The 23159-nt window shown below is 41.4% G+C and overlaps 1 protein-coding gene across 3 annotated transcripts in view; it reads right to left on the reverse strand.

Annotated features, from left to right (window-relative positions):
* Positions 1-23159, reverse strand: part of PTPRA (protein tyrosine phosphatase receptor type A) — a 149101-nt gene that overhangs the window by 34151 nt on the left and 91791 nt on the right. The window contains exons 4-7 of one of the 3 annotated variants that reach the window (XM_059386572.1): positions 22033-22059; positions 11261-11345; positions 9962-10035; positions 9631-9767 (exon numbers count right to left, since the gene is read on the reverse strand). In XM_059386572.1, coding sequence (XP_059242555.1) covers positions 9631-9767; positions 9962-10035; positions 11261-11345; positions 22033-22059 — 323 coding nt within the window. Of the gene's footprint in view, positions 1-625; positions 720-9630; positions 9768-9961; positions 10036-11260; positions 11346-22032; positions 22060-23159 lie in introns of those variants that run through there. The other 2 variants (XM_059386574.1, XM_059386573.1) reach the window with 2 other exon arrangements.

Below are 23159 nucleotides of genomic sequence, written 5' to 3' on the forward strand. Positions count from 1 at the left end.
TGTGAGGTACCTAGTCAAGGGTACCCTTGACTAGGTACCTCACAGAAGAGGGAACCGGATTGCTTATTTTCTTATTAATCTGTAATTTTTCATTCTAGATACTCATCCTTTGTTTGTATAAGTGTTACAAAGATATTTTACTAAGCTTATGGCCTGCCCTTTCATTTGCTTTTTGTCATATTTATGGACAGAGTTTTGTATTATAAGGTAGCCAAGTTGACTGATCTTCCCCTTTATCAACATTTTAAACCTTAAGAAAGCCTTTTTTGCTGTGAGATCATAAGCGTTTGTTCCTCCATTACTGTCTCTGCTTCAATGTTTTGTCTTTTAAATTTCAGTATCTATACCAACTGGGACCTATTTTTTGTTTGGTTTGAACCAAGAATTCAATTTCATTTCTTCCCAAAGGGTTACCCAACTGTCCCAGCACTACTCATTGTAAAGACCATCCTTTCCCCCACCAAAACTGCCATGGCATTTCTGCCATAAAATAGGTTTCCACTCACACATGAATCTGCTTTGGGGCTATTTTGTTCCAGTGGTCAATCCATCTATTCCAGTGCCAATACAAAACTGTCTTAATTTTATAATAATTCTTTATATCTGGTAAGGCAGGTCTCCTCACCTTGTTCTTCTTCTTCAGGAATGTCTTGACTATTCTTGAATCTTTTCTCCTCCATATAAATTTTAGAATCAGCTTGTCAAGTTCCACAAAAAACCTGTTGGGATTTTTATTGGAATTGCATTGAATCTATATATCAGTTTGGGGAGAATTGACATCTTTACAATATTGAGCCTTCTAATCAATCCACTGATCTTAACTCTTCACTAGTTTAGAATTTTTCTTTAATGTCTTCAAACATTTTTATAATTTTCTCCAAAGATTTTGCAAATATTTTGTTAAATTTATTCCTAAGTACTCTACATTTTGGATGCTATTGTAAATGGCATCTTTTAAAAATTATTATCATTTTTCTGACTGTGGCTTGTGTACAGAAATGCATTAATTTTTTATCTTGTTTTTGTATCTATCAACCTTGCTAAAGTAACTTACTAATTCTAATAATATATCTGATGAGTATTTGAATTTCTTCAAGGACAATATTCTCCTCTGAAAAAAATGCTTATTTTGTTTCTTCTTCTCCAATCCTTAATACCTTTCATTTCTCTTCTTGCCTCATTGTGCTGCCGAAGATCTCCAGTACAGTGCTGAGTCTCATTCTTTTCTCAATCTGAATCCCCACGCAAACACTCTAACTGGAGAGTCATCAGTGTCTGAGCACTCTACCATAATGGGCAACCTGCTTCCTTTTAAGGTAGTTCATCACATCTCGGAAAGTTCTGTTTAGAAGGACTCAAAACCTAGACACACATATCTTTTGTATTTCCCTTGTTCTGACTAGTGGGAAAACCCAGAGATCAGCTGGAGCCTTCTCTGTCCCTTGGAAACCCATTAACCCTCAATTCCTTGGACTACTGAATTCTGACACAGTTCCTGCTGATTCCCATAGGCCTTCGGCTCTGATTCATCTATTTCGAGACAACTCATCAATGTAGAGGCTATTCTGCCTCCACCTCACTCAGATGCCACACAGCTCCAGTCCCCAGATTACACACACACGCTTCTCCACCTGGAAGGCAGCATTAAGTGGTCTCTACAAGGACGCAGACTTGCAGCAGGGAGGGTGTCACATCTTGCAATTCACAGATTTGGATCATCTCACTGGCTCCACTCTTTCTTCTCTGTCACCTATCCCCTTTCTCCCAGGAGATAACTACATTTTGCTTTTTTAAAAAAACAAACAAAAAATACCTCGAATGCTTTAGGGATCTCAATAGGTGGCTTTTTAAAGTGTTTCTTTTAGATAAATTCAATGTTTCTACAACAAAAGCTGGTCAATAAAAAAATTCTAGCTTGGGGCTCAGTGGGTTAAAGCCTCTGCCTTCGGCTCAGGTCATGATCCCAGGCTCCTGGGACTGAGCCCCGCATCGGGCTCTCTGCTCTGCGGGGAGCCTGCTTCCCTCTCTCTCTCTCTCTGCCTACTTGTGATCTCTGTCTGCCAAATAAATAAATAAAATAAAAAAAAAATTCTAGCTTATAACTCTAGGGTGAAGGCCATCACCTAGAACTTTCAACCATGGGGGGGGGGGCTTCATGGAAATGCTGCACACTCTCCTTTTAGCCTGTCAAACATCTGAAAACAGCTGTCATGTCTTATGCATATTATTCCTTCAGCTGTTCACCTCCATAATCCAATTTTTCTCCAGAACAATTTCCCATTTAGCAAAACTCAAGCTGGGGACACCAACTCTTTATTCTACATGTTATATATCAATTAAAGTACAGTAGGTATTATGCTAAAGCTAAAGTCTGTTAGTTTCATTTATCATATTAAGAAACTGTTTTGTAAAATATTATGAAAAGAATATGCTTATTATAAAAGAAAAGTCAAATAATTCAGTAAAAAGTCAAAGTTCTCTACCATGTTTCTTACGTCTTTTAACCCTCTTGTAGAAAGCCACTGTTCATAGCTCCAGACGTTAAAAAGTATTTTTGGGGGGCACCTGGCTGGCTCAGTCCATGGAGGATGTGACTCTCGATCTTGGGGTTGTGAATTCAAGCCCCATGTTAAGTGTAGAGATTACTTAAAAAATAAAATCTTAAAAAAAAAAAAGTATATTTTTAAATGGGGATTATGCCAATGTATAGTCCTCTGCAATGTCTTTTCTCCCAGAACAGTGACTTAGAAATCTAGGTTCAGGCATTTATTTTAATGATAGTATAAAATTACATAACGGATACAAGAAATCATTTAGCTAATCTGCTATTTGATAGATATTTGCTTTTCATTTTACTTTCTTTGCTACTATAAATAATGCTGTAATGAACAACCTTCAGGAACACATACTTGGTTTTGTGTCAGAGTCCCAGAAGTTAGGTCAGATAGTATAACCATATGAAATCTGACCGATATTGCCAAATCACCCTTCCAGTGCTATACCAACTTAAACTTGCTCTACCTGTGCATAAGAACATCTATATTCACAAGTCTCTGCCCATACTTGATACCAATCTTCTTAAATTTTCAAAACTAACAGGCCCAAAATAATGGTTAGTTTTAATCTGGATCTCCTTGATTACTTCATGTAGTTCAGCTTTTTATAGGTTTATAGACCATTTGCTTTCTTCTGAGAACTATTAATTTTTCTACTGCAACGTTCAAAGTTCCCTACCATGTTTAGTTTTGTCTCACAGGTCTGTAGCATCTCTTTATGCTTTATGAAAGTTTCTCTTTCTACCTGTGGCAAACAGTTTCTCCCAGTTGGCCACTTTTTTTTTTTTTTAAAGATTTTGTTTATTTATTCAAGAGCATGCAAGCAAGCACAAGTTGGGGGTGGGGTGGGAGAGCAGAGGGAGAGGGGAGAAGCAGGCTCCCCACTGACTAAGCAGGGAGCCCAATGTGCGGCTCGACCTCAGGACCACGATATCGTGACCTGAACCAAGGGCAGATGCTTTACTGACTGAGCCACCCAGGCACCCAACTGGCTACTTTTTTATGGTGTCACTTTTCATAGGAATATATAATATTTTAATGTATTTATTATCTTCCAATATATTCCACTGTGCCTTCTGATTCTTGTGTTTTGCTTAAAATAGGCTTCCTCACCCCATGATTATAAACGTATTATTCTGGTAGACACAAACTGGTGTGTTTGCCCTAAGTGTTGCTGTTGTCTTCCCTGCCAGGGCTAGACACAGGCACAGTTGCACCTGAGCCACATTGTGCCAATCCAGATTCTCAGGACTGTGAAACCAAGAAAACATAGAGACCTCCCTAGAGGGCCCCAGAGCCAGCAGGATAGGGCCTGTTCTGCCCAAAGTTTGGTAGTCTACCTCAGCTTTTGATTCTGTCAGCTTCTCCAAAGTCTTCCCAATTAATGATTTGGGGTTTTCTGTTTGTTTGTTTCTTAATTTGCTTGAGTTTTTTTTTTCCTTTAATTTATTTGACAAGAGAGAGATCACAAGTAGGCAGGCAGAGAGGGGGCGGGGGAAGCAAGTTCCCTGCTGAGTAGAGAGCCTGATGTGGGGCTTGATCCTAGGACCCTGAGATCATGACAAAAGCCAAAGGCAGAAGCTTAACTCACTGAGCCACCCAAGTGCCCCGACTTCCCGACTTCTTTTGGGAAAAAAAAAAAAAAAAAAAAAAAGGACCTTTAACTGACTTAGCAGTTTCCTATCAGAGAGGGGTTGTGACTGAGAGACTGAGGGGAGAAATGTGGGTGTTGTGAGCCTGATTACTGGGTTCAGATAAAGGGAAAGGAATTGCCAACCAGTTTTCAGGACGGGAAAGGGCAAGCCACTCCTAGTTCACAACTGCACTCGGTCACTTCAGTTACTGCTTCCAGTTGCCTGGGGTATGTTTGAGCTTGTGGGATAAAGAGGGAGGGGAAGTCCAATTAAAAGGAGATGAGGAATGCTGAAATCAAGGGGTAGTGCAATTCTGACAAAATCAGATAATGAAATAAGGAAAAGTCCAGCTCTGATATCAAATGTTTATCTCCAAAGACAGCACAAAACTTAGGCCCTTTCTGACTGTGCCATGTGTTTTGTTGAACCAAATATTAAGATTTCAATATCTTGCTGGATGCCGAACGTAATACCAGTGGGACACCTATGTTTCCTAGGCCACTCATGTGAAAGCCAGGGTCTTAAGTGAGATGACAAAGGTGCTGAAACAGAGGAGCTGGAGAAACCAACTGTTAATCCCCTCTAGTATGCTCTCTACTGCACCCTGCTTTCATGAGAAAGACAACCGCCCCGTGACTCCGCTCTCATCGCTCATGGACAATCACGACGCAAGCACAACACAATGTGGAGGTTAAAATACATAAACAAAAAGAAAAGCAAAGAGCTGATACTTGGAGGAAACTGCTCCTGCAGAATTCCTTTCTTTGAGCTGGATCATCAAAAATCGTAGGAATAGTTGTTGATACAGATTTTGGAGATCTTAGACCAAGTAGGGAAGAGCATCATTTTTGGGTAAGGCCAAATTTCTAGTTTGGTATGGTTAACTGAACTTCTGCACGTAGTATAACAGCTCAGAAGCCTGGCCACAATACGGCAGGCTAGGCTGGCCAATGGAAACCTGGCTGAATGCTAAAGTCAGCTAGGTAACCATGAAAAGCCGAAAGCCCCTGGCACAAAGTGGGGGATTATCAGAGCTACCAGGGTTCCAAGAGGTTCAATCTTCCTGCTGACACCTTCACTGTGTCCCTGATGGGATCCACCAAGCGTGCCTTGCCAGAGAAGGCACACATGTGAGGAAAGCACTAGAATCTTTCAGAAGTGCTTCAGTGACTGTCTTCACCAGAGTGAGATGCTCATGGAAAGGACTGGCTTCAAAATGGGATTCTCAATCTTCCCTGGGATGGAAGGAGCCTCAGAGGCCAGAGTCTCCAGGGCCCAGACATCTCTAGTTGTGGATAAGTCACTGGGAAGCTCCCAATAATAGGAATGGGAGGCAGCCAGCACAGGTGAACTAAGGGGACCTGACTGGACTGCCAAGCTAGAGAAAGGGCCCATTTGCATCCAACCGCCAACGTGGTCAGTTCATGACCCAGAACCCTTTAATGTTAGGCATGTGAAAGGAAGAACTTCACATAACATCAACACTAATATACCAGGAACTTTCTCTTCATCTTCTCCTAAGAATTTACACCACTGACCATGGTAATTCCACTGGGTAAAGGAAAATACACTTTTGGGGATCTAGCAGGTTCTGGCCTTAAGCTACCTAATCCCTGGGAACCTAGAATGCCACTATTCTATGCTAGTCAGAATGGAGCCTTTGCAGACCAGGTAACAGAAAGAGTTTTGGCCCAAACCGCACTTATATTAGGAAATACCTACTTTCCCAATGTATAGTTGGAACAGCTATCTACAGCCAGTGGCAGAATACTCACACTGGTCTCTTATCCCAATGGATAAGAAGGACCATTAAAATAGCAAGAGCAAATGCAAGCTGAAGCAGTAATCTCTTTACCAAAAGGCTAAGAGGAGTTACAGAGATCCTGAGTCTCTAGGTGAGTTATAGAAGTGCTACAGAAGACTATAAGTTGCAGAATGAGACAGTACATTTACATGTGTGAGTTTAGTGATGGTATGAAGCGAGTGCTCAATGACTTCCAGCATTAACTATTCTGATGCCTCCTACCACCACCTCCCCACATGCAAGCTACAAAAGAAACTAGCATAAGAGACCGACAGTGTTTAAGGATGTCAGTGGATTATAATATATGAATCACACAGAACTGCGGATTTGTAGGTGCTTTTCCAGACGCGCTCTCCTTTCCTACAGATTGACATAACCACTGGTACCTGGAATATAGCTACTGATTAATAGCTATATATTTTTCCTTTATAGTGCACGAAGACTACATGAAGCAGTTCCCATTCTCATGACAGGAGCAGCCCGAGTGATAAATCATCTTGACATCTATCTGATGTGATCTGGTTCATCAGGATTTTGTCGGTTTCACAGGCCATCACCCTTGATGCCATACTGATGGCATCAAGCTGACAGGACTTGAAAAGCAGGAATATATGTATGTTAGATGTACATGTTAGACATAAAAATAAAAACAGAGTGGCCTGCCACTTCTGCCAAGTTTTCTGAAAGTCAAAGGCCTATGGCATGTCAGGATATCCCCTCCAGCATAAAAGACATGCTGCTGCTCCTTGTCCATTCCCCCCCAATCCCCTAGGAAGGACTGATGCTTGTTGAGCCATTTTTGGATTTTGAAGACAGCATATAACTAATGCTGGTGTCCTACTCTGACTCATTTATTGACTGATCTGAAAGAGAAGGCTCTCTAGTTAACCCAGGCCACAGAGAAATAGGCTCTGGTTGATCTTGTGGGGCCCTAGGTGTCTGTGCTTAAGGCTAAGCAGGAAAATCATAATGCAAAACATTAGGATTTGGAGACAAAACCATGATCCTGTCAGCAAGATCATGTTCTTAGCTTAGCACTGGGCTCTGAAAGAGACTATATGCCTGACTGTGGGTCACAAGATATGCAAGTGACTTCAAATGCCCATCATCAATTAAGTATCACATGATTCCGTAAGCCACAAATGTGGACATATCCAGCAGAATTCAACCCCTAGATGTAAGTAATGTGTACAGGACACTTGCCACATAGCCACTCCTTCAACAGACACAGAATTCCAATGATATCAACAGTTAATGGAAGAAAAAAGTCCAGCCTGGTACACAAATGGCTCTGTGAGATGTACTGGCCCACTCTAGAAGTAGACGGCTATGGGGTAATCTACTTAAGGGATGACTCTGAATGAATATAAAAGAGAAGTCCTTCCAGGAAACAGAACTTCAAGCAAGGTATCACACTACCTCACTGGAGGTCAGGATCTAAGCCGATCCCTGGATGGTGGATAACTGGAACAAGAAAGACAGGATATATTTATGCTCCATGTGTATGCTCACCAGACAGCACTCACTGTTAAAAATCCAGGAGATGTTGCTCAGTTGTTCACTGTCCCAGCGCTGGCCCAATGAGCCCATGAACATAGTGGCCGTGGTAACATAGCAATGGGGCTCTCACCATAATATTTGTTTCAATTTGCCTACCATGCCTCCAGGAATACCACCTCCATCCAGGGGTTTACCGGAATGCTTTACCTCAGGCAATATTCCTCTAAACAACTCACTTTACAGAAAAAGAAGTTTGGCCTGGGGTCACATCCCCTATTACCCAGAAGCAGTGGGCACTACAGATTATGAAAACAGCAGAGCGCCTATTGGGGACCTAGCTCTGGTGATAAGGCTGGTATATTATCTTGGGGAATGAGGTAAATGTTTCAATGAATAATGAGCATTAAATGGTGTCATTTTTCCAATAACCAAAAAATGAGTCCAAGTTATTTCATTAACTCTTTCCTAGTAAATGGTGTCCTGCTTTAACTCTTGCTTTCTTTTTTTATCTATTCTCCACTTTGTAGCTAGTGATTTTCTCAGAGTGCAAATCTGACCTTATCACTCTCTTACTCCCCTAAGCCCTTCAGTGATAGGAACAGATATGAGGGGTGACTCATCTACCCGATAACTATTCCTTCCTTCCTCTTTGCTACTATGGCTCCCATTCTGTAGAGTTGTTTGCCTATCCCCTACATGACACAGGAATAATCCATACTGATCTGAGTCAGTTGCGGTAAACTTATTTTTCTCTTGCTTGGGGCTGATTTAAGAAGGAGTTTGCAACAAGGGAAGTCTTCAGAACCTTTTGGGAAAGTTTTCCTCCCTGTTAAGGAGACACACAGGAAGAAACAGTCATCCTTTTCCCATTGAGCCTTGTTATAACTCCATGTAGCACTAAGAACTGAGGAAGCCATTTTGGCAACAAGAGGGGAGCCAGTCTAAGAGATAAAGTTGACACATGGCTGAGTAGATGTAAAGGAAACTGAGAGATTAATAATGCACAAGTTGATGAATTAGCCAGCTCTGGAACTGCTTCTCTACGTCTATCACCTCTCTATAATTATTACCATCTTATATCAATGTATTAGCACTTCTTATCTTAACCCTTGCAGCCCCTAACTGTACTCCTTGCATCTACTCTCCCCCTGGGATCTTCTTTATTTAGCAGCCAGATACATTTTTTCCAAAATATAAATCTGGTTGGTCCATGGCTTTTCATTTCATTCATGATAATCTACAACATCTACAGTCTGGCCCAGTCTTCCTCCATGGTTTCCTCTCTTGCTACCTCCCCAAACCTTTGCCTTTAAGCCACATGTAGCCCTTTTTTGGTTTGTCAAATGTGCCCTTCTCTTACCCACCCTCACTAGTGATAGTTTGGCTCCTGCTACTTCCAGTGCCTGGAACATTCCCCACTCTCCTTTACCAATGCCCTTGCCTATGATTAGGTCTCAATTAAAACATACTATCTTCAAGGAAGTTCTGAATTGGGATCAGAACTACTGGGCTGGTCATACCAACTGGTAGATTCAAAACATGTTTAGCTTCTTTAGGGAATTATTAAAAGCAAAACAAAACAAAAAACTACCCCACATGAGGCCTGTGCTTGATCGTTCTTCCATGATCCTCATTTCTATACTCATTTACACCTACTGTCTGTACTTATGATTCTGGGACCCGTTTCAGACCCCAAAATGCCACATGTTAATATAGACTCCTACAACTATGCACCAGTCCTTCATGTCCTATATTGCTGTCTGAACTTAAACAGTTATTTTTGCTCTTGTTTAGGGGAATTTCCCTACTAGGTGGCAAGTTCCCTGAGTGTAGAGACTGGATCTGTTTTTGCTCCCCAGCAAATCTCTGGCACCTAGCACGTATTAGATGCTTGGTAAGTATTTATTAAAAAAAGTAACAGATGCGATGATGAATGGATGGATGGATGGGTAGATGAGAGAGTTAAGACAAATCTTATTTCATTTCCTATCTATGATCACATAGGAAAGGAGTCTACTAGAAAATTTCTCACCTTTTAACCCATTAGAAAACCTGTTTTCTACCCCATGACTGAAAAGGCCTGACCTTTGGTCTGCCTTCCTCCCTGCCAACAAGCCAGCCTCAGCAAAGAACTCACGTTGAATTCCTCTCTGAAGAGCTTATTGTCATCAGCCATTCTCCGGTTAATCTCCTCTTCCAGCTTGTCCACGGGCAGGGGTGGATACTTCCTGTTGGTGCTTGGGGACCTGGCCAGAAGTGGCACGCTCTGGGGTTCTGCAGTATACAAGTCGGGAGGTTGGTCAGGTGCTCTGGAGACCAAACTGGGGATTCTACCTCATGTACCAGGCCACCAAGGACTAGGTCTGCTATCTTCAAGTCTTCCCCCTATCCCTTATATGATGGGGAAACCTTTATTTCTTGATTTTCTTCTCCACAAAGGTTCCCCATGTCATGAAGGGGTGCCTTACCCACATCCTCAGTGCGACCATTGGATAAGCGGAAAGAATTGGAATGGCTCCCAGCTTGCTTGTATTTCTTAAACCTATAGAGAAAATGTTCATAGTGAAAAAGTAAGCACAGAGTCAAGAGACTCCAATCACTGGCCTTATATTTCCACATATCAATTCAGCTTCCTAAACCTCCTTTACCAAATAAAGATGTTCTTTTAGAGAGGGGTCCTGCACATGCTGAGGCAGCTCCATTTCATGGTGACCCAGTGCCTCTGGATGCTCCTGCTCATCCTAAGCACACTAGAATCCAACCCAGGTGCCATAACAGTATATTCTGGCTTTGTAGGGCTCCTCTGTGTGGCTCCAAGTGCAGGACTCACTGGAGATGACCACCACACCAGGTGGGGAAGGGCTAAGTGGGCAGAATACAGTGGAGAGGAGATAAGAATGATCCTATCAGACAAAATCCTGGTATTTCCCCAGTGTAGTCAGGAAGAAGCCGAGAGCTTCAAACTAGGTGGACACAGGTCTGGCTACAAGTCTCCTGCAGAAAAGGGGAGACTTATGACAAACTGGAGGGGTGCACAAGGTTCCCCTCTCTTTATCCCTGCAAAACAACAGAGGGAGCACAGAGCAGCTTAAACCAAAGATAAGGGTAGGGTTAATCCTAATCAGCCAGGGCAGTAACTTCAGCAGGGAAACGACAAATGCACCTTCCTTTTCTCTCCCTTGGGGTTCCCCCTCCTTGTTTTTTTCTCCCTGTGGGAACAGTAATATCTAGAGGACCCTGAAGGAAGAAAGGGGAACTCTGTAATTCACATAGTTCAGTTTAGTGCACTAGGGTTAGGGATCCTAGATCCTAGGTTTGTCCCAAACTTCCCCCAACTAGAAATAGAATAGGTCTCTATTTACCACATCATCTCCAATCGGGTACTGTTAGGGGTTGCTTCAGCAGGGCTAGATCTAAGGGTCTTAAATCATCCAACCCAACACAAACTATACAGCTTTTCCTTCAACCTCAAACCACCACCCTGGGCTTGAGGTTAAACTGGAGTTGGGGAACTGAATTTGGGCAGATGGAAGCAAACCAGGGGTGGAGGGGCCTAGGTCTTGAGGAAAGGTATGTAGAGCTTTTAAACTGTTCCTATGTAGAATTTTAATCTTATTATTATAGAACATTCCTCTCTATTCTATTTACTGTCCTTATCCTACTATCTTCTGGACCGTGTGGGCTTAATGAGACTCTGGTGTACTGAAAAAGAATCCGAGAGAGTGCAGAAGCTTTAGAATTCTCACTTTAGCATTTAACATGCTCACCTTAACATGTACAGAACTATGATAATGAACACAATCACTAGCAGAGAGGACAGGGCCACCATCACTGCAATAATTGGCGTCTCATCTGAAATTGAGAGAACAAAACATGTTATTACCATTGTGTGCAATGGAGGGCTCAAGTCAGCTGCTCAAGGAAACACCCAGATAAGGAAGATGGGCTCATTCCATGTTTCTGTAACTTTCAGGGCATAGACAGAGTGAGTGAGAGAGAGAACATTTCCCACAGCTACCGCAGGGCCAGTGTGGGTGGAATGGGAGGGAAAAGGTCGGGAGAGGAACCTAGAGTGACGTGCCTATCCCATCTCCGACTTGTACATCTATTTACTCTCTTTCCCTGGATTAGAATAAAAACCCTCTGAATGTTTCTTTCAAAGCCACAGAGCCTAAAACAGTGCTTCGCACATAAAAAATACTCAAATATTTGAAAGCACAAACACATCAATCCTGATGGCAGGCTGGGTGTACAGGGCCAACAATGTGCTCTGTCCCAGGCTCAATGAGCTCCATCTAGAGGAGGATGGGAGAGGAAGGAAAAAGGACTATTTTCCTATCGTAAACGCAAATACTTTCCTGGCACAGAGAACAGTGCTCCTGATTAAAGCAGGGAGACATTATTAGATCCTTAAGCACTATGTATCTAAAATGCTGGGTACTCTTTTCTACCTCTTTCCACAGCCACCTTTACCAGGAGCCCGACTATAGCAACATCTGGCTTGGAGACAGAATGACTCCTCCCTTCATTCCACAGGGCCCTGCTTCCTATCCACCCAATACTTAGCCTCCTTTCTCATGGCGGCTGACCAGGTGCTGACTGATCTTCCTCCAGTCCCACATCCCCATCATGAACCATACAACCAGTATGAGTGTATAACTATCTTTACCATTTCCCCTTCTGCTAAAAGGGAGGGCATGTCCCTCCCATCTAAAGGTCAATCCTGTCACATATGGTCTGGATTACATCCATTACTGTCACCTCAACAACTTGTCTTCTTGACCAGTAACTATGTGCCAGGCACTGCTCCAGACTCTGGGAACAGAGAAACGAGTAAGCAGACAAGTGACCTGTAGGAAGCACCGGCACACTATTCAGAAACAAGTAAACATACAATTTCAGACAGGGACAAGTGCTTTGAAGAAAAGACGAGTAATGGGATAGAGACTGATGGGTTGGAAGGAGTTATTTTAGAGTAGTTCGGGCAGGTCTGAAGTGCTTACACTGAGCAGAGGTCTGAATAATGTGTAGACATAACCCATGCGAAAATCTGGGCAAGGAATTTTCTAGGCACAGGAATAGCAAGCATAATACCCCTTAGCAGCTTGGAGAGTTCAAGAAATAGCACAAAGGCCAGTTTTAGTACCAGATGTGACTGGAGGGGTGGGCAGGAATCTGAAGACTTGGAGCTTTGTATGCCATGGTAAGCAGTGTGGATTTAATTTTGAACGTGAAGAGAAGCACTATGTGATTGGAGGAGTCTGAAAAGGGCAGAAATATCACTGGATTTATATTCTTTTAAAAGATCAGCTAGTTAAACTGACTCATAAGCAGTAGTCATGAGGTGGGAAGTAATCCAGCAGAATATGGTGTCACAAAAGCCAAGAAAAGAGTTTTTCAAGGAGGAAGTAATCAATCAGATACTACAAAAGACTAGGTAGGTGAGTTTCACAGAGAAGTGAAATTGGATTTGATAAGACAACAGGTAAGACTGTTTTACGAGTGGTCTCAGTTGAGTAGTAGGTGAAGCAGCATAAATGGGAGTGAAATAAAGATGGAAAGAGAAGACAGTGAGATATCAACTCTTCATTTGAAGTGAGGACTTCTACCATAAAGAGGTGCAGAGAGAATGAACAGCAACTGGAGGGACATGTGGGATGGAGGTTTTGGTTTTTTTTTTTTTTTGAGATGGGAGGTATTATACCTTGTTTCTTCTTCTTCTTCTTTTAGATTTTATTTATTTGACAGAGAGAAGAGAGCAAGCACACAAGCAGGGGGAGTAACAGAGGGAGAGAGAGAAGCAGGCTCTCTGCTGAGCAGGGAACCCTAAGCACGGCTCGATCCCAAGACTCTGGGATCATGACCTGAGCCAAAGGCAGGCAACCTACTGAGCCACCCAGGCACCCCACCATGCTTCTTTGTTGATGGCAATTTTCAAACACACCCTGGTATGCAGCTGTCATCTGAAAATGAGCATTCAAACTACTCCCTCCTCTTTGAAGAACTTTCATTTCTTGGTTTCCACAACAAAGAATGTTTCTGATTTTCTTTCTATCTCTTGGCTGCTCTGTCTCATTTTAATCTCCCTAGCTGTTCCTCTCTAACACAAGGTCTCTAAATGTCTGACTTCCTCAGGGCTCTGTCCCTAGCACTCTTCTCTGCACTCCAGCTGATCAGACAGATGGCTGTAAGTGCAAATGATGCACTAGCAATTCCCACATCTGCACTGCCTGATCAGATCTCTCTTTTGAGCCTATATGTCACCCCCACTTAAATTTCACAGGCAATGCAAACCTTCCATGTCTAAAGCCTTCCCCTCACCATTCAGTAGAGAACACTACCATGCACCCTGCTAGCCAAGGAAAAAATGTAGATATCCCCATGATTTCCTCTTACTTATCATCTATATTCAATTCAGCTGCAAGTAATATGTTTTAGGGCTAAAATCAATGCCTCCAATTTGTCTGCCTTTTTCTATTCTGTTGCCAACACTGTAGCCTCAATCCCTATACTCTCTCATCTGGATCACAGTAACCCTCTACCACTGCTGATTCTTTCTCCACAAACCAGGCAGAGTGGTCTCTAAGAAAGCAAGCCAGATCATGTTCCTCTCTTATAAAACCTTTTAGTTCCCAAGCCTTTAGAATGAAATCTAATACCCTTACACAAGACTAGAACAACCTCCCCACCAGCCCCTGCTCACCCTATCTCCTGCTATGCTTTCCTTGCTCACTCCATTTTGACCACTGGCACTCTTCATGCGGAGTTCATTTCTTCCTTAGGCCTTCAAACATGTTATGCCTTTCTGCTTTACATAGCCTCCCTCCATTCTTTGCCTAGCTACCTCCTAGTCATCCAGTTCTCATTCCCAGTGTTACTCTTCCCAAAGAGGTCTCTTCTGACTTCCTACAACTAAATTACGATCCTAAGTTTTAGTTTCCTTAGTGCTAAAATAAGTTATGTGAAGGTTAAATGAGATCATCCACGTGAAGTTTTTGGTGCAGTAGGCAACACACATTATGTACTCACAGTCAGTATCGGCTATTATCTTCCCTGTTATTCTCATAAGGCACAGTTATTGCCCTTGGTAATACCTCCCACACTTTATAATTATATATTTATTTGAGTAGAGTTGATTAAGAAATGTCCCTCCTTTATACCATAAATTCCACAAGGGCAAGAATTACATATCTGCTTTGTTTCTCACCATATACCTAAAATCCAGACAAAATTTCTCACACATTTGGCATTAAACAAATACTAGACTAATGATTTATCACTAAATAGGTCTTTGTTAAATGCCAATCACAAAGTACACCAGGCATTAAAAGAAGGTAATTAGGGCGCCTGGGTGGCTCAGTGGGTTAAGCCCCTGCCTTCGGCTCAGGTCATGATCTCAGGGTCCTGGGATCGAGGCCCACATCGGGCTCTCTGCTCAGCGGGGAGCCTGCTTCCTCCTCTCTCTCTGCCTGCCTCTCTGCCTGCTTGTGATCTCTCTCTGTCAAATAAAAAAATAAAATCTTTAAAAAAAAAAAAAAAGAAGGTAATTAGAGCCATCTTAAGATAGTAAACTGAATCCATAATTTTACTTCTTTCTCTTCCCAAAAGTACATTGAAATGATAGAAGAAATATAAAAATACTAGTGGGGGCGCCTGGGTGGCTCAGCGGGTTAACCCTCTGCCTTTGGCCTGGGTCATGATCTCAGGGTCCTGGGATCGAGCCCCACATCCTGTTCTCTGCTCAGCGGGGAGCCTGCTTCTCCCTCTCTCTCTGCATGCCTCTCTGCCTGCTTGTGATCTCTGTCAAATAAAAAGAATTTTTTTTTAATTAAAAAAAAATACTAATGAATGAAAACCATTATCTGGAAGGCAACAAAGAGTGGCATCAGCAGATCTGAAACAGGGATGTGTAGAAGACAATGACGAGGGACTGACTGGACTGCTGCAGAGATCAATCAGAGCCACAGAGCCAAAGAGCCTTCAGTTGAAAAGTAAATATGAGTTCAACCAGTCTGGGCCTGGAAACACTTCAAGCTTAGAGTCAACCAGGCCTGGGAATGAGAAGAAGCCTTGGGGTAGCAGAATGCTACCAGTACAGGGCCAGCACATCAACAGGCTGGGTAACAAGCTGTGGTGCCCCATCCAGACTCACTGGAAAACAGAACCCTACACAGACTAGATGATTTGTCAGAGAGTGCTGAATGGTTATGTCTTGGAAACAGGGAAACCACAGCCCAAATGTAGCCCACTGCCAGCTCTGCATTCATTTATATAGTGCCCATGACTGCTTTTGCACTACAAAGGTAGGGCTGAATAGATGTGACAGAGATAGTATGGATGCAAAACTGAAATTCTTTTATTATCTGGTCCTTGATAGAAAAAAATCTGCCAAACCCTGATCTAGAATGTTAATACCACCCCTGCTCTTATACAATTCTAGGTCAAATATCACCTTTTATGGGTAACTGCTCATTTCTTGCACTTCCATAACACTATGTACCTACTTTGCTACAATCCCACTCAATTAAAGTCATAGATTAAATGTCAATAAAATTACAAATTTCTGGAAGGCATGGATTTGAGATCATATCCAGATATCCCTGCACTCAATATTTATTCTTTCATTCAATAAATATTTACTGAGTGACTTACTGTCAGGTCTGGAGTGTACAGTAGTGAATAAATCAAAATTCCTTACCCTTATGAAGCTTACATTCTAGTTGAGGAAGAACAAGAGGTAAATAAAGAAATATATAATACAGATAGTAATGAGTGCTATGAAGAAAAATAAGGCAGGGTAAAAGAGAAAATGGGGGAGGTTGTTCTGTGATGTAAGATGGGGTGGTAAGAACTAATCCTGAATGGATGGATGGACAGATGGTGGACGGACGGATGGATGGATAAATGGATGGAATAAGTAAAGCAGAACAGTGCAGTATTATTTATGACCAACAGTAGTAGAGTTGACAACTATAAGCAAAAGGACAAGAAGAGTCAGCTACCAGATAACTTAGAAATGAAAATGATTACAGTTAATATTTTAGCACTTACATAGTACACAGAGCAAAGCGCCATACATATATCATTCAATTCTCTTAAGAACCCCAACATAGAAACCACTATTAACCCTTTCTATGGGTGACAAACTGAGCACAGAGATTAACTTGCCCATAGTATAAAGCTGCAAATCTAAAGCAAAACCACAAAGTTACTCTATTCTCCTGACTCTTCATATTCTACATAAACAAATACAACTTTAACTCTTCCAAGCTTTCAGGCCAAAACAGCCCTCTGTAGTAGAAGTAATATTTTATCTGTTGACATCTGAATTACATCCATGTTTCTAATACAGTTAAGGACAATACAGATAGTAAAGATGTCCTCAGGCCTCTGTGAGGGAAGGAGACTCAGATCTATTAAGAAAACAGGAGAGACCTTACAGCTCCCTGTACCAAATCTCAGACTTAGAGATAGGCTCAGGATCAAGTCACTCTCCCAGGGTCCCGTCCTAACTGGACAGAGTCATAATCTCAAGTCTCAGGCTTGTCCTGGTCTAGGTTTTCTGGAGGTGGCCTTGCATGATGCAGGCCGGTATAGGCAAGACAAGCACAGTGGTCTATTCCTTGGCCTACCCCCACCTCCTCTCCACTATCCATTCTAGCAAATTTCACTTCCTAGACTCAGGCTATGGGGACAGCATTTCAAAAACACTAAAATGGTACTCTGGGACAACAGATGTCTTATTTGCTATAACCTTTTCCCAAGAAAACAAAGGGTAATGTTATTCTAAGGGCTCACGTGTAGACTGGTGAGTCACCTAAAGATTCAGACACTCCTTGGTCAACTACAAAAATAATCACTGAAGTAAAAGCCATACTCCTTTAGCCTCAATCCCTAAAGTCCGTTTGTCTCATCTCTATGCTTTTTGATATTAGTATTCATCAACTCTCAAAGGCAGAGCTGTAATGTTTTAAGTACTTCCCGCTGGCTTTAAAAACAGCAAAAAAAGTAATCAAGTTGACTCAATAGCCCAACCAGTGCGTTGAGCCCAATCTTGTCTTGGGCCAAATTATCATTCAGAAACTAGTTTCTGGGCGCCTGGGTGGCTCAGTGGGTTAAGCCGCTGCCTTCAGCTCAGGTCATGATCTCAGGGTCCTGGGATCAAGTCCCGCATTGGGCTCTCTGCTCAGCGGGGAGCCTGCTTCCTCCTCTCTCTCTCTGCCTGCCTCTCTGCCTACTTGTGATCTCTCTCTGTCAAATAAATAAATAAAATCTTAAAAAAAAAAGAAAAGAAAAGAAAAGAAACTAGTTTCTATTGCCCACCTAACTTCCCTGAGGCCTCTGGCATTATCCTTCTAAAACAAAATTCTGACCATGTCACTTCCTTCCTTCCCATCACCAGGAGACACCCTGACCCTTGAGCTTACTGTATTATCAGGTCCATTATGCAGACAGGCTAGCTCTGGCCACTCTCCACTTCATGTGCTTCAATTGTGCACAGTTCCTCAAATACTTGACTTGCTCTCCCATGTCTCCTTGCTTTCAGCCTTTCAGGTGGCTCCTCATTTTTCTCAGTCACTGTATTAATTTAAAATACCCGAAGTTCACCTCCATGCGTCCTTCCCACTATCCAGGCACGAGTCTTTACGTTCCCTTGCAGCACTTTATGTGGTATAGCCAAATAACATGTAGCTGAGTGGACTTTGATCAGCATCAAAGTCCTGTTCACAGGACTGTTCATCAGACCTGTTCATCAAAACCTGTTCACAGGTTTCTTCCATGAGACAGGGAATAATTTCTTTTCTTTCTGGATTCCTTAGCATCTAACACGTAGGTACTGAATGAATATATAACTAAAGGTACTTAGGGAAAGCCATGGAGTTCACAATAATAATGTCATTTACTGAGATGATCAAAAAATACTTCTTTAGAAAGCCAGACAGAGCAGGTGATCTGATTTGAGAGCTGAGAAACCTGAATGAGCCTATGAGATTCAAAAGAATGCTTATCCTGCCTGGTTCTAGAACTCTGTAGTTCAAGGACTCCTTCAGAAATGTTTAGAGGATACTCTTTCCAGACTTAAAACAAACAAACAAAATTAAAAAACCAGGATGCCTGGGTGGCTCAGTTAGTTAAACATCTGCCTTTGGCTCAGGTCATGATCCCGGGGTCCTGGGATTGAGCCCTGTGTCAGGCTCCCTGCTCGGTGGGAAGCCTGTTTCTCCCTCTCCCTCTACCCACTCATGCTTACTCTAGCTCACTCTCTCTCTCAAATAAATATATAATATCTTAAAAAAAAAAAAAAGGTACGGTGCAGGAGAATAGCTAAATGTTTATAGTCATAGTGGAACGGTTGCAAGATGACCCTGCCCTGGGAGCTGTCTCACACAAAGGCTCTAGGAGGCAAGGAGTGTCCCTGTGTCTGTGAGTCCCAACTGACCGGCTAAGATTCCCAACTTCCTTAGTGTCCCATCAACAGGAACTGTAACAGAGTGGTGGGATGGCAGGAGTAGCAATGTGATAGCCAGCTCCTGCTGAGCAACTGCCATGTGCTGACCCAGCAGTAGGCCAAGCACTTTATATGTGTTACTTCTTTCTCCAAAATAACCCTATGACAGAAACTATGTTCCAATCCTATTTTGCAAATAGTGAAAAGAGGCACAGGGAAGTCAGATATCTACCTCACCCTGCTGGTAAGTGGTAACAGTCAACTCACGAACTGAGATGGTCTAGCCTGAGTCCAGGGATTTTAACCACTCCATACACAGCTTGTCCAAATATTCCACAATGCCACTCACTCCCCAGCCTTAATACATATATCAAGACTATTCAAGAGCATTTTCTTACACAGGAAAACCTCTGAATAGATGAGAGTATGCATCACTATCCTGCTCTAACTTCATGAAAATGGGAAGTAGATGTTACAGATTCCCCTTTAAGACCATTCCCCTAGCTGCTGGGAGGGTTAGTGTTTTAACAATTCTTATTAAGTCCTTTCCCAGGAAGTATCCTTGGCCTAAGAGTAGCCTGGCCCAGGGGAAAGCCCCTGCAACCCCCATTCCAACTCCAGAGCTTTCTGCAGGACTGACTAAGGCCTTTGCTGCCCTTGCTCTGATCATGTGGCATCTCATGTCATCTCCCTCAGTACTAGTGCCTTCAGTGCTTTGCAGGTGCTATGGAGAGAGAAAGTACTCTCCCCTAAACCAGAGTCTGTTCTCTCTACAACAAAACTAATAAAACTGAGATGTAAAATCAGTGAAGACTGAAGAAAAACTGGAGAGTGCACTCATGACCACTGATTTCATGGGGAAGAGGTACTCAGGAGTTAATGCAAGAACTGGATTTAATGCATTACTATATATTACACAAATCACCCAAATTAACACCAATAAAACGCTTTAAAAGAAAAGCTGATTACAAAAGGAAAAGTGCTGTGATTCCACTTAAATTAGGTGGCTAGGATAGACAAATTTATAGAGACAGAAAGTAGACTACTGGTTACCAGGGGCTGGGAGAAAGGAGATATGGGGAGTTACTGTTTAATGTTTAGAGTTTTAGTTTGGGATGATAAAAAAGTTCTGGAGGTAGATGGTGGTGATAACTGTACAACAATGTGTTAATTTCACTAAACTATCCAGTTTGAATGGAAAATTTTATATGATGCATATTTTACCACAATTAGAAAAAAAGCTAATTCTGCTGGATAGTGTGATATATTTAAAAAGTAATACACATGATAAAATAACCAGCTTCCTAGACTTCAAAAGAAAGAAAGCAAAGTTGCCTGCCTCCCTTTGTCTGTTTTTATTCCTTTCTGTTTTGACAATTAAAACACCAGCCATTCCTATTCAAAAGCATCCGAGACCAGTGCAGAAAAACTTATAATTTAATTCATCTGTATAAGATATACTTTGCTTAGCAAAACCATTATGATGGAAATATTTTAAAATAATTTGCCTCATTTCTCAGAAAGCATTTGGTTTTAAAATTAGAATGTGATATCAAAATTTAAAGAAATACTTCTAGAGATCTGCTCTGGTAAAAATGTCATTATATTTGGGGCTTTAAATATTGCTGAGAACATGTATGTCTCTTCAATTTTCCTGTTTGGTCAAAATCAATTACACAAAAATTTATTTTTAACTTAAAAAGGATATGTGCTAATACATATTAATAATATGTCACAATTAGCAATACACTAGATAATTAAGGTAATTTCATTTCTTTTTAATCACAATACTGGAACCACTCAAATCTATGTTAGTTAGTTAAAACAGGGACAATACTGGGGCAAGAAAAGAGTGAATATTAAGAAAATACAAACTATGTGGAGGAAGAAAGCAGACTGTATGTTTAATCCTAAAGCCTATACCACTTCAACTTTTGACTGTATTCTGAGACTGGTTAAAAGAGGACTTTTAGGGGCGCCTGGGTGGCTCAGTGGGTTAAGCCGCTGCCTTCGGCTCAGGTCATGATCTCGGGGTCCTGGGATCGAGTCCCGCATCAGGCTCTCTGCTCAGCAGGAGCCTGCTTCCTCCTCTCTCTCTCTCTGCCTGCCTCTCTGCCTACTTGTGATCTCTCTCTGTCAAATAAATAAATAAAATCTTTAAAAAAAGAAAAAAAAAGAAAGTGAGAGCTGGAAAATCACAAGAAATCTGTGCACAGTATAACATATTACCAATCCTCACCAAATATGGTGGCAGATGGACAACACATGATGGATTATCGTACCTACTTTTCTGATTCAAATGTTCCCTTACTTAATGGGAATTCATAAGCCTTCAAATGTTCTATTAATTAAGCAAGAAAAACTGTGCATGGTTAAATAGTGGATGGGGGAAGCCTCAGAAAACTCATTTAATAAAATAAAAAATCATAGGAGAAAAATTGGTTCACAGATTAACATTTTCCAAACTCAAATGCAATGATCATTTCTTAGACCTTTGAATGATCTCTCTTTCTCTTACGCCCTCTTATGACAGTCTTACTATTGTCCTAAGTAAAATGAGCCACTCCACGTAAGTACCCACGCATTCTGTTCTCTGTTGACCAGGGACTTGCCAGTCCTCCTTAGACCACTTACACAGTATCTCCAGCCACTGGGACATTACACTAGAGTGGTGAAAACCTATAATATCCATATAAAATGACAAAGGGTCCACACTTTACAGACTAGCGAAAACAACATAAAAAGCTAGAATGTTTATAAGCAATTATTGATTAGACATTAGGAATTACTACAGGGTAGAAATTATGGCTTAACAGCACCAAAGGATGCTATTAGCAAGGTGACATAATAAATTAAGATAACAGCTGTTTTACTACTTGTTAAAAGACATCATAACTGTTAGAATCCATAATCTATATTTAGAAACATAGTATTTGTTTGTTACTCTTCTCTACAAGGTTAATATGGAAAACAAATTAAGGGAAAGTAAACACACAACCATACAGACACACAAGGTTACCACAAACTGAGCAAAGACGGTGAATACTGTACACTATAAAGGGGACAACAGACATAAGGTGAGTGGCTCACCTCTTCTGTCCTTCGAGTCAGAATTACCTGTGTAATAAGTGAGAAATAGAAACATTCATTCTCAAAGAAAAGCTTTACAATTCAACCTAAGTTAAGATAAAATAAGCTCTAGGAAAACAAGATACTTTCTTCTTTATATATATTGGGGCTAGAATGAGATACCCTCCAACAAATGGGAAACAAGACTGCCCAGACTCACTAAACTTCAATCAGTAATTTGTCCTTCTGAGTACAAAAACAATACATCAATCTTCTTAAAAAGTACAAGAACACAAAAAAATACAAACACAGTAGTATTAGAGGTCTTTAGATCTTTTAGGCCATTAAAATGCAACAGTGCAAAATTAAGTTAAGGATATAAAAGACCTAAAGGGTAATAGGCAATAAAATCTAACCAGTATGAAAAAAAAAATAATCTAACCAGTGTAGACCAAATTCTGTATCTTAACAAAAACTTCTCACAAGCCCATATAAATTATTCCCCATTACAGAAAAAACACAGACAATATTCTTTTATCATGATGCAATAAAACTAGTAATTAACAAACATTTGAAAATTAAAAGTAAAGCCAAACTATAAAATACCTAAAAAATAACAAAATCACTCTTGTGGCAGAATCTACCAACTCTCCCCCAGTAATAGTCTCTTCTTCTTGCTTTTGGTACAAGGTACAAACCCTGTTTTGTTTTGGTTTTGTTTTTTTAAGCTGAGCACAAAACTATCAAGCTGTAGACTGCATTTCTAAGACTCCTTTGTGCCAAATGTAGTTATATGAAGAATTCTAGGCAATGGGATGTAAACAAAAGTGATAAGGGTAACTTCTGGATCACATTCTTTGAAAAAGAAATTGTCCCCATTTCCTCTGTTCCCCATTCTCAGGGGCTGGAACCAGAACCCAATGATGAGAACCATTTCTGACCAATCCCATGAGGGCAATTTTGCTGGGCTGGCAGAACTGATAAGAAAAAAAGAACTTATGGTTTCCTGGGTGGTTCAGTCAATTAATTGGTGACTCTTGATTCTGGCTCAGGTCATGATCTCAGGGTTGTGATATAGAGCCCTATATCAGGCTCCCCCATGAAGCGGAGATTCTTCCTCTCTCGGGGTGCCTGGATGGCTTAGTCGG

Source organism: Mustela nigripes, unplaced genomic scaffold, assembly GCF_022355385.1.
Source record: "Mustela nigripes isolate SB6536 unplaced genomic scaffold, MUSNIG.SB6536 HiC_scaffold_75, whole genome shotgun sequence".
NCBI classification, from domain to species: Eukaryota; Metazoa; Chordata; class Mammalia; order Carnivora; family Mustelidae; genus Mustela; species Mustela nigripes.